At 30.8% G+C, this 17,797-nt stretch overlaps 1 protein-coding gene across 2 annotated transcripts in view; it reads right to left on the reverse strand.

Moving 5' to 3' along the window:
- Nucleotides 1-17,749, reverse strand: part of LOC127717522 (vacuolar protein sorting-associated protein 8 homolog) — a 49,658-nt gene extending 31,909 nt beyond the window's left edge. Inside the window, exons 1-14 of one of the 2 annotated variants that reach the window (XM_052223202.1) lie at nucleotides 17,667-17,749; nucleotides 15,175-15,246; nucleotides 13,832-13,971; nucleotides 11,437-11,527; nucleotides 10,005-10,037; nucleotides 9,510-9,564; nucleotides 6,930-7,054; nucleotides 5,707-5,793; nucleotides 4,082-4,149; nucleotides 3,415-3,465; nucleotides 3,026-3,128; nucleotides 2,443-2,499; nucleotides 1,461-1,583; nucleotides 385-465 (exon numbers count right to left, since the gene is read on the reverse strand). In XM_052223202.1, coding sequence (XP_052079162.1) covers nucleotides 385-465; nucleotides 1,461-1,583; nucleotides 2,443-2,499; nucleotides 3,026-3,128; nucleotides 3,415-3,465; nucleotides 4,082-4,149; nucleotides 5,707-5,793; nucleotides 6,930-7,054; nucleotides 9,510-9,564; nucleotides 10,005-10,037; nucleotides 11,437-11,527; nucleotides 13,832-13,971; nucleotides 15,175-15,246; nucleotides 17,667-17,726 — 1,146 coding nt within the window. In that variant the 5' untranslated portion in view covers nucleotides 17,727-17,749. Of the gene's footprint in view, nucleotides 1-384; nucleotides 466-1,460; nucleotides 1,584-2,442; nucleotides 2,500-3,025; nucleotides 3,129-3,414; nucleotides 3,466-4,081; nucleotides 4,150-5,706; nucleotides 5,794-6,929; nucleotides 7,055-9,509; nucleotides 9,565-10,004; nucleotides 10,038-11,228; nucleotides 11,274-11,436; nucleotides 11,528-13,831; nucleotides 13,972-15,174; nucleotides 15,247-17,666 lie in introns of those variants that run through there. The other variant, XM_052223203.1, reaches the window with a different exon arrangement.
- Between the last annotated feature and the right edge of the window lie 48 nt (nucleotides 17,750-17,797).

A 17,797-nucleotide genomic window follows, 5' to 3' on the forward strand; every position in this document is an offset into this window, starting at 1 on the left:
AACACTTAATGCCCTCTCCGGTGATGGCAGGGGCATACAAACTTTCTATTCCATATTGAAATGTAGGGACTGATATGTAAAGTCGAATTTCTATCTCCTATTCACGTATAAAACTTTGAAATAATAACTACATATATATAACAATTTGAGTAGGTGCCCTTAAGTATTTACTGTAAATTCAGAAATTATTGCATGCATTTATTATTGCGATTTTGTCATTTTAGAGTTAAATGCGATTTTATTTTTTTACGATTTTGAGAAAAATCCTGTTTAATTCATATAAAATATTTCAAAATGCGAGTTTAAAATATTGCGTTTACAACTCTGTCGCATTTTTCGCAATAATAAAAACCTCGCAATAATTTCGGAATTTACAGTACTTACAGTTATGTTGAGTAAATTATACTGTAGCTGTATTTTCTGTAAACCAGTACACTTAATTTCCTGTGCATTCTGACAAATCACCTAAAAAGTATAAGTATCAAATAGTCAATCCATAAGTCTAAATTCATGAGATAAAAGTAAATTCATACTTAATCATTTTGGAAAATCATTAAATTAATACAATTCAATATAAAAAAATGAATATCATTTCAAAGTAAAGATTGTTTTTATCTTTGTTTTTGAAAAGGTAGGGAATCCCTCAAAAACTGTAGGGGAGAAATTGCTCCAATTTTCTGTGTAGGGAATCCCACTGGAAACTGTAGGGGAGAAATCAATCCAATTTTCTGTGTAGGGAATCCCACTGGAAACTGTAGGGGAGAAATCGATCCAATTTTCTGTGTAGGGAATCCCACTGGAAACTGTAGGGGAGAAATCGATCCAATTTTATGTGTAGGGAATCCCACTGGAAACTGTAGGGGAGAAATCGATCCAATTTTCTGTGTAGGGAATCCCACTGGAAACTGTAGGGGAGAAATCGCTCCAATTTTCTGTGTCTCGTATCATTATTTGACTACTTTGAATTTGGAAATTTGTTATTACCACTGGTGAACAATTGACAAAAAAATTAATGCAAGATAAGTCATTCCATTTAATGACATGGTGCATATACATGAAATGCTATCAAATTTAAAATGCAGTGGTTCGCAAGGCTTTGAGAAATCAACAGGACATTTGGTCCAGTAAACCATTCTTCTTAACTAGACCAGACTCTTTTCTACAGGACATTTACACATATGATTTGGACAAAATAAAAAATTTTACTGGTCATTTGGTCCAGTCATGCATATCACTTAACTGGACCAAACCAATTTTTACTGGACTTTGCCCAATGTTCAGCAACCATGGGAATGACGTTTTTATATGCTTCATAACATTACCTGCTGCGGATTCAGTAATTTTTATGGTCTCCAATTTTCGTGGATTGAAGAAAAATTGCTTTGAATAATAATGATTCAACAGTATCTCAACTTTTGTATGCATCCAAATTGGTTATGTAGACACATATGTGTACTTACCTGATAAAAGTATATGGTAGATTCTCTTGCAAAAGCCAAGACTGGATCAATGACTCGATCTTTCTCCGATACCTGGATCACAACAAACTGCCAGGCTAGTAATGGTAATGTTCCGGGACTGCCCTGCAATCAATTCAATGGTAGGAATTAAAGGATATGTCTGGTAAACTTCGAGAAACAGCAACCAAACAATACAAGAAAAAAGATTAAAAAAATGATTTAATGCTTTTTTTCTATTTATGCATTATGTCTCAGGAAGAGACGACTATAGATCACAATCTTGATGTTTCACCATATTTTCTCTTGCTTTTATTTTCAGTTTTTTCGATTCAGATTTGATGAGTATTAAGGTGCATACCAAACAAAAAAACAATGACATTTTGTATGGTCAGTTTTGATTATGTTCTCAATGTGGTCACCTGAACATGCATGAAGTATCTGTCACTGGATGTTATAAGCAACCAACAATCAATCAATCAGTGTGCTGATTTTGTCAGTTCAACAAGAGTTGTCTATCTTACTTTGACCCTAAGGATGATTTAATGCTGTGTTATGTAGTACTGTAAGGCAGTAAATTTTAGAAATAATTATATATTTCACTGAAATTTCAGAAATAAGATCTTAATTAAGTCTTTTAGTCTTTCTTTTTGTGAAAGAGTAATTTGGATCTTCGTTAATTGTGATCAAATGTTTTGAAAAAATTATAGAAAACTAGTTTCCCTATATTAGAACATTTTATGCATAAAATAAGTTGTACATATATATCAACTAATGACCAAAATTTTTTAAATCATTTGCTAAATACAAAATTGCTCTAATATATAATGCTACACTGGGGAACTGGATTTGACAAAATGATAAAATTAGATACTATAACATTGTTTAAATTCACACCTACTATTTATACTGGGTAAAACAAAAGATTTTATATGCATCCATCTTCATCAATTAGTTATATATACTCATGAACAGTATATCTTACCTTTAATGAGTGAGTGAAGATGACCTTCAGCTGAGGACGAATAATCACCAACAGGATCTAAAAAAAGGAAAGACAACTCTTTATTCATTAATTAACCAGGATCCGTAGACAATAGTTGAAAGTCCATTTGACAAGGATTATAGTGGTATTTAGCTTTTTTTATGTAAACTTTTAAAATTAAATTTCATGATTTATATCAATTTTAGGAAGTTTAAAGCAATGAGTACAGATTCTTCTATTTTACTCTTCCTTAGAAAAATGACTAAATACATGAACATACAAATGTTAAAATGTTTTGTTTTACTTTATAATAAACTGTTGACACAGAGATATATCTCGCCTATCGGCATAAAATTAAACAAACAACAATCTGATGGACATTTACATTGCTAATTAATTCAAAGTCACTGGACCATGAACTAGTGGGCAGGGCCTCGAAATGGTCAACAAACTGAGAAGTACAGACAGTTATGTAAATTTAAAGAAAATATTATTGTCTATTGTAAGTAGTTCCTATCAAATTAACTTCAACCATGATCACTCTTTAGTAGCCTTACTCGTCTATACTACCAATTTTACAAACCTTGGATAAAGAAGCCATGGCCACCAACTGTACATCTTGCATAGGATGATCTTTAATTGTAACATTCATATGAAGTGGTTCTATAACACAGACTTCACCCCGACTAAAAATACATAAAATGATATATATAGAGAGAAACAAAAGTATATTAAAGAAAAAATGTACTATTCTTAGAAAATATTTAGCTGTTTTTGCAGTTAACTTGTAAATCCATGACTATAAAAAATGTGTCAATTTTCCAATTTCCCTGTGGTGCATATAAATAAATAGAAAGTATTATTAAAGGAAATGTTAAACACATAAAAAAAGCGTTTTTCATAAGAATGTAAAAATTTATCCAATAACACCATTGTAAGACAGTTTTTCTATAAATTGACTTTAAATCTTACCTTCCAGAAAATAGACACTTAGATTCACATGTTCTGACACCAATAAGACGTCTGAAATAAATCCAAGTCAAAGGTCAGATAGGAATATAAAGAAATTCGTATTCATAACCAAACAATTTTTCTGAGAGATTTTTTTTATGTATATGATCATGATGTATACCAATAAAAAAATAACTAATATAAATCTTCCTGAATGTCAAAATTACATCTTTTTTTATATAAACACATCAAAAAATTGATGCCAGTAAGCTAGGAAAAGCTAAATTTGAAAACAAAAAAATTAAAGTTGGTTTACAGAAAATGTAAGATTTACATCTCTTAGCAAACTAAAAATCTTAATTTAGAAGAAAACAAGAATGTGTCCATAGTACACAGATGCCTCACTCGCACTATCATTTTCTATGTTCAATGGACTGTGAAATTGGGGTCAAACAGATGGACGAACGAACGAATGGATGCAGAGACCGAAAAACATAATGCCCATAAATGGGGCATAAAAAAAACATTTCGATAAAAATTTATTACGTTCAACAAATGAATTAAAGAATATATTTCACAACAAACATAAAATATATAGTGATATACATATCATGTTCTTTCAGTTATTCCTTTAAATTCAACATTTTTATAATAATAAAAATAACATTATACACAATAAAAATCGTACTTAAATTCCAGTTCAAACACTGATCCACCACTGTCACTACACGCAGCTATCACTAAACTATCTGTAAACTATCAATTAAAAATACAATCAAAGTAATAATTGAATTAATATGCAAGTGCAATACACTACAAAGTGATAAAAACTGCATCTGTGTGGACTTATAATTTGTGGGGCATTTGTTTTTTATTTTGTGTGGGAATTTGAGGATATAGAAGAAGAACAAATAATAACTATGGCAAAGGATTTTATGCAGAATTATAAGAAAAACAAAATTAAATTTAGAGATAACTGTATTGTAATTGAAGCTTTGCGGACGTCCATCGGTAGTTTTACAGTCCCAAATTTAGTTCACCTGGCGACGTGTAGCGGAGACAGGTAAACGGTTATTTGCGACAGTAAAACTACCGATGGACGTCCGCAAAGCTTCAAATACAATACAGTTATCTCTATTCTAATGCAAAATAAACAAATCATTCAATTTTAGTCATTATGTTAGTGTAAATTTTTATTAAACGAAAATCCAGCGAAATGATGTTATCGTCATTGGCGCCTAAACTAGGTGACGTCATAAGTATGCTTCCAGCATCAAAAGTAAACACCGGGCGTTTACTGACTTCTTGTCCCCTTCAGAATGTAATAAAATTTGATAAAAAAAAAAGATTTCTAGGTGCTTATTATTGGAGAAATTACATGTCAATACATTTCGGAATTCAAAATGTTGGCTTCCTTAGTTACAGACAGGGAGGTGCGAATTTTACGCTTAGTGTCATCCAATCAGAACCATTGATACAAAATAATTGCATTAGAATAAAAAATAACTCAACAAAATTACGGTTCGACCCCAATCAACAAAAATTGGTATTTATGAAATAAGTAATTCTAAATTATACTGTTTTAATCAATGAAATACACATAATATCTTGATTTCCAATTTAGTCTACTTTTAGGTCTGATGCAGACAATATCCTCCTGTAAGGAGGTACAAATGTATTCCCACCTTTATTTTTGCACCACACTTCCTTTTATTCAATACATTTTTGACCGTTTATTCATTCAATTCATTTATTAAAGAGTATAAAAAAAAAAATGGAGAATGTGTCCATGGGACACAATTGATGCCCCCGCTTGCATATAACGTTATACAGGGGCATAACCCGAGAACAATAAAAGTGATGCCACTCAAATTCAAACTTGATCTGTGTTTTGTGGTAATAAGCATTGTGTATAAGTTTCATAACATTTGGTTGAAACAATCTAAAGTTAGAGAACGGAAACCACTTTCGGGACATACGTACTGACATATGGACAGACATGGGTAACACTTAATGCCCCCTACGGTGACGGCAGGGGCATAAAATTTTTGGCTAAAACAGTTAGTAAATGATTTCTTTTATCTTTCTTAACCAGCCCTAATCACAGAAAAATTACAAAATCCTAATAAATGCTGTAATTAACCTATTCAACATAACAAATTGATTAAGTTGTACTTAAATAAATATTATCCAATTTGATGGCAATGTAGATTTTGTTTTGAATTGAGGACATAACCTGCAAAATTTTCAATACCGTATATATAGGACTTGAAGAACAAGCTATTTCAATGGCCTACAATAATTTTCACATACCTTTATATGAAGTACTGCAGTTCCAGGAGGATGAGCGTCTGCTATTGTTCTTAACAACTTGCCGGTAGTCAGATCCCACATTGTAATCTAAGTGGAAAAAGAAAACAAAATTCATTTTCTTTAATTTCATAAACATGTTGATAAACATGAGAAAAGTATAAAAGTTTGTAAAGGATTTATGCAGCCAGATGTTGAATTTTGTAATGTCTTATGTCTTAATCATGTTTTTTTTTTTTATTCGAGAACTTTATGATAATAGCAGATCTTTTAAGTTGTGTTAAGGGAGTTTTAACATATAGTACAAATGCATTTACATCTGTTTTATTGCTGATGAATAAAAGTAGATTGAGAGATGTCTTTTGTTTTTTTTGGTCATAGGGTGCTGCCTATTTTATAAATTACATTAATTTCAATAGAGAATGCATAATACATACAAATAATGGGAAAACAAATATAGATACTCAAGGTCTATGTTCTTGTTTTTAAGATTTTGAAATTTTAGGTTGAAAAAAAATGCAAAGGGAATTTTTCATAGGGAATGTATGGAAAGAAATGAATGTTAAACTATGTGTTAATTTACATTTTTTGATTGAGTTAAGCCTTCCAATTGATATTTTATAGTGTGTTTTTCTATGTTGTGATGCTATACTATTGTTTCAGAAAAGGGAGAAGGTTTGGTACCATTAAAACGTTTAATCCTGCTGCAAATGTTTGCACCTGTCCTAAGTCAGGAATCTGATTACAGTAGTTGTCGTCTGTTTATGTAGTTCATATGTGTTTCTCGTTTCTCGTTTTTATATAGATTAGACCGTTGGTTCTTCCGTTTGAATGGTTTTACACTAGTAATTTTTTGGGGCCCTTTATAGATTGCTGTTCGGTGTGAGCCAATGCTCCGTGTTGAAGGCCGTACCTTCACCTATAATGATTTACTTTTATAAATTGTAACTTGGATGGAGAGTTGTCTCATTGGCACTCATATCACATCTTCCTATATCTATATATTAAATATATGCTATACAAGAATTTCAAAGTAGTTTACCAGGAGTGTATATGTTTGTAAATAATAGTAAGATATGCCATTTGTTTTATGTAAAACCTATAGCTAGGAAAAAGCTTAAGGCAGAGGCATTACAAAATATAAAGACACAGTTGAAAATGTAAAAAGCAAATGTTCCTAATTAGCTAGAACAAATTTTCATAATAAAAAACCTATAAATTATTACCTGCCCTTTTGCAAACCCACACAAAAGCCTGGTACAATCTTTGTTAAAACCGAGAGCTGACACAGACCCATACTGAGTTCCCACAGCTGTACTACCTAGACACCACTTCAATACTTGTTTGGGGTCTGAAACACACAGTACATTTTTCATGTTCAAGTACAAAATGTATGATACCCTGTATATTTGTAGTTTTGTAAACTTGTGTGTTGTTGGATTGATGTCAGGGATGAGGACCATGACTGTCAAAAGTAATCAATTCATAATCAAATACTTGAAGAATTTTTTGTGTAATCGATTACACAGATTTTTAATGTAAATGATTACAATCAACTTGATGTGTCACTTAAATTTCTCCTTTTATTAATACATGTAATATTTGTATCTAATTTTAAACAATTAAGCTATTTATAAGACTTGCAAAATCTTTCAACATGTCCAAAGAGAAACCAAGTTTTAGAGATTTTTTTTTTATTATGACCCTCCTCTGTTTTCATTAAAATATGCTGGTTTAATAATTCACAAAGTGCTCAGGAAACACCAGAGTCAATTTGTTTTTCCAAATGATTTTCAACATGCATTTCCTATTCCAGTAATTTTATCACATACATACTTATGCCTGAAAACACAAAGATAAGTTAGCTCTGCAATCATTTACAGCAGAATGCATTGAGTGTGTAGGTAAAGGTAGAATGTTTGGTTAGCTTGCTTGTTAGCTGAACCCGTGGTCATTATTAGGTTAGGTTTACTACCCTTCTTTCGGAGTAGTCTAGTCCTACAGACAGATAGATTGGTTATCTGTCGGACTAGTCTACTCTTAAAGGAGGGTAGTTTACCTAACTTGATAATGACTTCACGATTTAGATAGCAAGCAAGCTAACCAAAGATATTACCTTTACCTACACACTCAATGCATTCTGCTGTAAGCACCTTAAATCAAATGTTAAGATAAATATATGCCTGATTATAGCCTGGGATCCTTGATTATCATTAACTGATGTAAATCAGTAATGTTTGGATTATAGTTACTATATTTTAACTGGAATTTGCATTTAAATGGATTTTTAAATCAGTTATAATAAATTCTAATAAATTCAGTGTAAATGATGATATCCCATGATGCATCGGTGAGACGTCCAATTAACAATATATGTTGTATTCCACCAGGTTCTACTGTCGAGCAGTGAGCCAGGATCCCAGACTAGACTGAATATTGAAAGATAACAGATGATTACACATTAGACAACATTCAAATCTTCATGAAATGAACAGCTATTTTTATTGTTATTCTGCATCTTGTTGGTTAGCATTGTTTCAATAAAGTTAAGTAGATAGATAGTTTATTCTCAAGACCATAATAATAATAATAAAATTCTTTATTTAACGAAGGTAACACATTTAACAATGACATGTTAATCTTCCATGAGGCCTTCAAAAACTATTAATACAAATAGAAAAGACATGCAGGAACAAAAGTTACAGAGAAGTTAAAACTATACATAAAAAAAAAACATGCAAAATAATGAGATGAGATAGCATATAAAAAATATACTTACACACAAATAAAGTAAATAAACAGTTTTAAAGAAATAGTTAAAGTGCATAAATATGCTAAAATTAGGGTTGTGTAGAAGGAGTTATTCTAATGTTAATACATTGTACAAAATTGTAAAGCTCACTGAATGTCTTTGTTTTTTTTTTAAATTAAACAGTGTGACTGTTTAACTTGACAACATTATGTCTCAGTACTAGTTCATTTGGTATCAACTTCTTCTTTTCATCTTCTTAAGTCAGGCAAATCAAAATATAGTGATATTCTTATGCTTTGAATTACTACTGAACAAGGTAGTTCCGTTAAATATGGCTCTTGTTGGTGTTGAGAAAATCTCTAGTAAACATTGTTGGTTGCTGGCAATTTAGAGTGATGAGAATTTTTGTAGATTGAAGAAAAATTGTCTTTTTCATGGATACTTGATTTCAAGGTTTTATTAAGATATACACACACCAGACTTGAGGAAGTTTACAGGTGTTATCCTATTGCTAGAAAGTTACAGGTTTGGTTTGCTTGCTTGCTTTGTTTGTATTAATGTTTGCTCAAGCATTTTAATTAAGATTGACATATGAAAACAATATAAAAAGGCGGAGTTAAACTTGTATATATTATATTTAAATTTGATTGGACATTATCAAATAATCAAATTTACCTATATACAGGTTTAACTCTGCCTACTTATATTGTTTGCAGATGTCAATCTTAATTACAATGCTTGAGCAAACTTTAATACAAACAAAGCAAGCAAGCCAACCAAACCTTTAACTTGCTAGCATTAGGATAACAGCTGTAAACTTCATTCAATACTTCAAATTATGGTTGACCTGTACTCTAAAAAACAATGAATAATAATCAATCCCCAGTATTATGGAACAAACATAAAATATTAGTAAAATAAAGATATAAAAATAATCAGAACTTATTTGTATTACTTTGAAAATAAACCTTTGTGTCATAATTTTTATAAATTGCTCTAGTCCATATAAAAAAAGCTTTAATATAAAAATTCAAAATCAAAAGCAGTGACTTACCAAAAACCAATACTAAACCATGTGATGTTCCTATGGCAATTAGTGAGGATACAACCTGTTAAAGAGAGTTTGAAATAATAAATTGTAAATTTTTGTTATTCTTTTATTATTGTGAAAGTTGCAAATGGATAGGTATTGCAATACTAAAAACTTTCATTTGAAATTTTGAAAGCATTAATTGTAAAAAATATTTCCTGAAATCACAGTAACGAACCTTGCATTTGTTTTCATTATTTAACAATCTCAACGATTAATGCACACACATGTTTTTAATTTACAATACATATAATTAAAAATAATTGATTTTATTTAATGCTTCCCACTCAAGCTATGCAAAAATATTTAAAAAGTAATCAACCAAGAAGAAATATGTTGGACAACAGTATATAAATTCATATAAATACATGTGAAAGTTTATTTGTAAATGTCTTTTATCAATATACATTTATAATGTGAAGTATATCATAGTTTCTGTATAACTTGTTAAATACTCACAATGGCTGTTGGCATACCAGCATCTACTCTATCCTGTAAAATCAAATCAAAGCCATATTTCTTCCTCCAATATGTCACATTAACATGATTAACTGTACCTACATTATTTTGTTAAATTTTTAGGCTATTGAAAAATTGAGTAATTAATTGTTTGTGTTTAATGCCACTTTTAGCAATCTTGAGCTATATCATGACAACCAGTTTTTATTTGATGAGGAAGCTGATGCACTCCGAGAGATACCTTTGACAGGAAATCTTAGTCAAATAAACTTATAATCCAACACACCTTGCCACGAGTGGACTTTGAACTCGAAACCTCAATGTGCAATTAAAAGTATTATATCTTTTTCAATAAACCTAATGATTTTATTTTGTTATGATTGTATTCAAAAATTTTGATTAAAAACAATGTAATTTTGCAATTAAAGTTCACTATAACTTATATTTATCAAGGCATGCAATCATAACACATCTTCTTAATCCGTTTGATGTTATTTTCAGGTGATCATATTTTCCATTGTACCTAATTATATAATCTAGGAGAGAGACTCTCTTTTCCTTTGAAAATTTGAAATTTCCTTCTTTGAACCTGTCACCTGGGAAGGAGATAATAATTTCCCTCATTGATAAATCACTCTATTTTCACCCCATTCACAATTTTAGTTGTTTTCATAATACTTTCTGTGTTTCCTTTTCACTGTACCTCAAAACAATGCTTAAATGCATAGGAAAAAGTCCTGCTACGAATAAAAAATGTTGTTTTGACTAGGTAATTAAATGTGTATAGATAATAAAATTTAAGCTTTTTGTGCTAACAATATTTAAATACTTGTTAAAAATTTTTGAAAACAATAAATGGAGAATGTGTTCATGAGACACAGATGATGCCCACCCCCCCCTTTTGCATATAACATTACAAAGGGACATAACTCTAGAACAGTAAAAGTGACGCCACTAAAATTCAAACTTGATCAGAGTTTTGTGATAATAAGCATTGTGTATAAGTTTCATAACATTTGGGTGACACAAACTAAAGTTAGAGAACAGCAATCAATTTCGGGATGTACAGACAGAAGTACAGACAGACAAAATAACACTTAATGCCCCCTGTGCTGTGGCGGGGGCATAATAAAAAGGTTGTTCAGCATAGTTTCCCCCTTAGTACAACTTCCACTGAAAAGGTTGGCAGGTATGAGTGATGGGAATTGTCTGTATAAAACTTACAGCTGCCGATAACAGTTGAGCTGAAATACTCTTCAGTTTACTGGGCTTCAGTACAAAAGGTTGGTAGGTATGAGTGATGGGAAATATCTCTGTATAAAACTTACAGCTGCTAATAACAGTTGAGCTGAAATATTCTTAAGTTTTCTGGGCTTCAGTACAAAAAGTTGGTAGATAATAGTGATAGGAATTGTCTGTGTATAAAACTTACAGCTGCCGATAACAGTTGAGCTGAAATACTCTTCAGTTTACTGGGCTTCAGTACAGAACCATGGATCTTATAATGTATACTCTTTCTCAACCTGAAAATAGTAATTCATTAAAATGACAAAAGCTATTACCCTTTAAATGACACATTTTTGTAAATGAAAGCTAAATCTATTGATACATCAAATTTCATTATTACTAAATAAATGAACTAGGTATGTCGATTTTGTCTTCTTTCAACTCAGCGTATTCTTAATTGACGTTTATTCGCATCTCAACTCGGTAAACAGAGGCTACATATGTACAAATTTTGCAATTTACATCGGTCTGTCATTATATATCTGATCGTCCAAAAAGGGGTTCAAATTTTTGACATGTTCAAGGTACCTTTTAACAGATAAATGAACATTGAGTGTAAATTCTGATCTATAATAATCTACATTTAGGGCTCCATTATTCTACTGTCCTAATTTACTCGTAGGAAGACAATTTCTGCGATAAAAAAAAGTTTTTTTCTTTGTGAATAAAAAGTGTGTATATATGTAATTATGTACAGTGATTTTGGTTGTGCTCATCATTTTCGCCATTTACGAAACAATTTTAGAAATGACAAAAGTATTTCTGATCAATTTCGTCACTTAAATTTGTAACAGAAAAAAAATAAATTGTGCAAAATTTTACCTGGTGACAAGTTTATGACTTAAGCTAATCAACGGATACAACAGGTGTCATCATTTGTTGTTACAGGTAATTCGCTTATCCTAATGGGTCATTAATGATATAAAAATTAATCCATACAACAGATGTACAACTAGAATCTGTCAGTAGGCATTTCGTCATTTCATATGAATTGTTCATACCACACATTTACCAAAGTTTCATGATGAAAACTTACTGTAAATTCAGAAATTATTGCCTGCATTTATTATTGCGATTTTGTCATTTAAGACTAAAATGCGAATTTAATTTTTGCAATATTGAGAAAAATCCTGTTTAATTCATTTAAAAAAATTTCAAAATGCGAGTTTAAATTATTGCGATTATAACCCTGTCGCATTTTTCGCAATAATAAAAACATCGCAATAATTTCTGAATTTACAGTAATTGACAGAAAGACAAAAAAGTAATGAACTTATTTGAACACATCGTTTTGCTTTAATTCTGTTAAAAACGTAAAATTCAGACATATTTTGTCTTTGCCTGCCTTGACTTTTGATACAAAACCAAAAAACAAAAACCAGCAGCAATTTATTGAATGTGCTTCTACTGTGTATAATCTTCCGAAGAGTAGGAGGACACACGAATACAAGAAAGATAACTCAATTATAATTTTTGGTAGTATTGAAATACCTTCTCATGATCTGAGTACATACTTCTGACTTTAGGACTTATAGGTTTAGGAGGTCTTTTAAGTTATGGTGCAAACTAGGGGTTTGGGGAGGTGGGCTTGGGTCATCATTTTCTGTATTCTTTATTTTTTATACCAATTTTCTCTTTTCTGTATATTTATAAGCACCCATTATTCTCTCTTCTTCCATTTTTTCACATTTCTCTATTCTTTAGTTTTAATATTGAAAGATCCTAAAACTTTTTCTCTATTCTATAACTTTGCAGACCATAAGCAAATTCTAAGGACAGGAACATTGACCAATAGATTCATTATATTAGTCACATTAGTACATGTTTTCAGAAAAATTATTACAAATCAAAACAATAACATACAATGTGTATCTTTTGAATAAATACAAACCAAAACAATAACATACAATGTGTATCTTTTGAATAAATACAAACCAAAACAATAACATACAATGTGTATCTTTTGAATAAATACAAATCAAAACAATAACATACAATGTGTATCTTTTGAATAAATACAAACCAAAACAATAACATACAATGTGTATCTTTTGAATAAATACAAATCAAAACAATAACATACAATGTGTATCTTTTGAATAAATACAAACCAAAACAATAACATACAATGTGTATCTTTTGAATAAATACAAACCAAAACAATAACATACAATGTGTATCTTTTGAATAAATACAGCGGTCTTATTCTAATCTTAATTAACTGTTATATTTTTATTTGTACATGTAAACTAATGAAATACTGAAAAAGAAAATATGCACCGCCTCCCCATGTCTTGACTTGATAAAGAAGACATAACCTGACTTACTTTTCCTGTTTTCTTGGTCTATCTGATAACAAACTATCTTGACTTGATAAAGAAGACATAACCTGACTTACTTTTCCGGTTTTCTTGGTCTATCTGATAACAAACTATCTTGACTTGATAAAGAAGACATAACCTGACTTACTTTTTCCTTTTTCTTGGTCTATCTGATAACAAACTGTCTTGACTTGATAAAGAAGACATAACCTGACTTACTTATCCCGTTTTCTGGGTCTATCTGATAACAAACTGTCTTGACTTGATAAAGAAGATGTATCCCCAGCATCTTTAAACAGCTGAACAGAGGAGGGGACAGAAACATCATCTTCTTCTAATAGCGATTCATCCTCTTCTTGCTGAAATACATAGAATCAAAAATAACAAGAATCCATGTGTTGTCATGCTTAGCATATACCAACAATCATTATTCAAAGTAAAGTGAAAACAGAAGGTGTCCATGGTGTCTGACAGATCCAAAAGGTGCACATACATTACAACACATCACTTTTCAGCTGATGTCTAAATTTGAAGTCCTTCTGTTCTGTAGTTTCTCAGAAAAGTGTGGCAAAAATTTAAAAGTTCATTCGATATATTGAATTAAAGTGCTTATGAGCATTAAAGGGTGAAGATTGATTTTATTTTGCAATTTTGTGAATTTAAAATACAACATTGAATTGTATATAGCTAGACAAATTATAAATTTGAGTTGGAGTTATCTTTCATTGTTCATGATTGTACATTTTAAACTTATTTGTATACCAGATATATTTTTTTTATTTTCAAGGTTTGAATAATCTCCCCTTAATCTTTTGGGAGGTCAAAACATGCCTTACCAATATTTTTCTGGTTTGCTTATTATTTTTCAAATAGAGTTCAACCTTTATCTCAAGAACTAAACAAATAAGTCTATTGCGCACAGATGTTAAGTAACTGCCCAAGGCCTCCAAAAATTGCTCCCTGGAGGCTAGTAAATGATCAGTATTTTGATGATAGCAGACAAACAAGATTTTCATTGTCCACGATATTATACTTTAATGTATAGTTAATACAACTATTAATGACAGACAATTATACACTCCAGTAGAGCAATGTAGTCAAGAGAAATTCAAGTGAAATTCAAGAAAACAAAAAAATAAAGACTTTTTTACTTATATAAGTAAAAGATTCTGAATGTCTAAGGGATATAACTCTTCCTTCACCTGTTGTTTTTTTTCATTCACTGATCGCTCCTACACTTGTGGCAATGTATCTTCAAAATATAGGAATCAATTATAAAAAGAGAAAATGTGGCTAATTATATATAATCTGGAGGCTAATTAAATATGAATTAAAGGATGTGTATGTCAATAAGACAGAATCTGATTTCTCAAACTACAGTGTAGCCTTATTTAAATAAAAACCACCTTCTTTGCCTATCTAGATTGATTGGTTGAAGGTTGCTTAATGTCCAGTGGCAATTATTTCATGCATGTTCAGGACCATTACATTTGTACCTATATAGACAATACATTGCAATATGTCATACAAGTATAACACTCGTAATAAAGATATACAAATACCTCATTTAATATGCTTTCTAATGTTGGATTTTCAACTTGAGGTAGATCTGCTTGAAACTCAGAATCATCAAACTGAAAAAAAGAAAACCAACTATTCAAGGAGATGTCAAAAAAATAAACCAAACATTCTCAATGTATGAATAGTTGCAATACTAAATTTATGGACTACAGTGCTGTACACATGAAAAATAACTGAAATGTCAAAATTTCCTTAAATATCTCTTTGTGAAAAGCAAAATTATCGGTGACAAAATTGGACAAAAATGCCTTTTCAACTGATTCCTCTCATTAGGAGAGCACAGAGACAACAATATACACGATATAGTTATAATGTTACAGCTTTACATTTTATTAAATAAGAGTTATCATTAGAACATTTTAATTTATTCTATCATTTGTCTATGGAAAAGATATTTTTTTCGCTAATTTGTTTTTAAGTTATTATGGTTTTACTCTGAATCAGAAATAAGCATTGCATTCATTTGTGTTTGCATCACTTGATAATTTGATTAGGTTACTCGAACATCTATTACTGAGCGGTACAAGTACATGTAATAAGACTTTAGGTAAAATAAAAAATTATTATTCAATGAGATTAAAAAATTATAATGATAAATAACACGAAAAATGATTTCTGATTTTGGCATACAAATAAATCAAAATCAGCCTCTTGAAAGTTTATTTTTTCTGTATTAAGAATTTAAATTAAAAGATGCCACATGTCCACACAAGGTTTACTTTTAAGTCAATTATCACATTTAATTGTTTAACTAACTCCAAACTCTCTCTTTATACTTTGATGAGTTGACAATTTGACTTAAAAGATGGTCTAACATGCATGTCCATGCTGACTTTATTGACGACCTGAGTTGTCTTATTAGTCTGTCCAAGTTGTCTCCAGGGCGTACTTGTCCAATATTCAATTGTAACAAAGTGCTGCTCAGCATCTCTGGACCATCTTATATAGATATATTAGTCTGTCAGTTTCTGTTTTACAATCTTGCATGCTCACACTCTACTGACTTCATTAAGCAGGGGTTTACCCCTTACACAAAAACTGCTCCAACAGAATTATAAAGAAGAACGACTGAATAGACACTATGTAAGTTACAACTGTATGTGTTCAACCCTGCCACATCTTTGTGCCTGTCCTAAGTCAGGAGCCTCTGGCCTTTGTTATTCTTGTATGATTTTTAATTTTAGTTCATTTATATATATATGTTTTGGAGTTTAGTATGATGTCCATTATCAATGAACTTGTACACATTTGTCCTCAGGGTGCAGGATTTTCTCTCTGTGTTGAGGACCCATTGGTGGCCTTCGGCTGTATTCTGCTCAACATCTGTGTTGATAGAATGACAAGGTCATGTCAGGTGATGACCTTGTACTAAATCTAGGACAATGACATAAAAATCACTTGTTTAAGTATCATACCTCAATTTCCTTCCACAAATCACTTCTTTAAGTATCACTATTTTAAAAAAAACCCACGAATTTCAACACCCCCGAACAGTGAAATTTTGATCGCGAACAGTAGAATTTTATTACATAATCTATAAGATGAAACTTTGAATTTTACAGGAAAAATACTCCCACTGCTGGGAAAAATCTGTTAAGAAAGTATCAGTTCATTATTTAAAGCCATTTTTATAGCATTTTTTCAACTAAAATAGAATTTGCAGCTAAAGGATTGCATCAAAGGCATAAGCTTAAAAGAATCAAAAAGTTCATTTTTTTTTCAAATTTACTAATGAAAAGATATTATCTAAACCTATGTGTTTAAAAGTTTGGTAAAACTACAAAATCACAATTTGTGACAAAACTTCGAATTTGCTACTTAAATAAGTGATTTAAAAATCACTTATTTCAATAAGTCCCCTGACTGTTTAGTCATAATTTAGCTGGATCTTATGTCATGTATGTATTTTCGCCATTCTGGAATTTTATTTTCATTGACATTTTGCCGGGAAACCACCACTTGTAGCCATTATTTACCTGGACTACCAAATTTTACGAACATTTACATATTACATTTTGGAACCAAATATTTTATTCACTGGATATATATTTTTACTCGAAGTTTTACACTGTGCCAACCACAATTTTACATTCAATCGGATTTGACTCTGTCTTGCTCCTTTAGGAGTTCATGCACTTCCCTCAGTTTTTGTTACTTCCTATGAAATTTTTGATTTACAAAATTTCATCATCGGAAAAATGGTAAACAGGTAAACTACTGTTACTTTAATTCACAGCATAGATCCAACACTAAACTGCTGCATGTTTAATTGGTTGTTGTAGTGGCATTTGTAAAGTTTTTCGGGGACTCGTGTATGCAGAGTATAATACTGTATTTCGAATCAAAACAATAGATCTAGGAAGGCATTCGTAATTTTCAAGTGGAGGAATTTCACTGAAATGTAAACATGCCTTCTAGGAGCTATTAATAACGACTTCACACTCTTTTAAATATAACATATGCTACGTATTACCTCAATATCAAAACTTATTGGTGCAGAAGGACTAGATTTTTCTGAGCCTTCAGATTCCATAATTTTGGGAGGTGAATCTGAAAGCCGGAAGTACTTAGAAAGCGAAAAAATTGAAACTTTCCCGGACAAAC

The sequence above is a fragment of the Mytilus californianus genome, unplaced genomic scaffold, assembly GCF_021869535.1.
Source record: "Mytilus californianus isolate M0D057914Y unplaced genomic scaffold, xbMytCali1.0.p SCAF_10, whole genome shotgun sequence".
Lineage (NCBI taxonomy): Eukaryota > Metazoa > Mollusca > Bivalvia > Mytilida > Mytilidae > Mytilus > Mytilus californianus.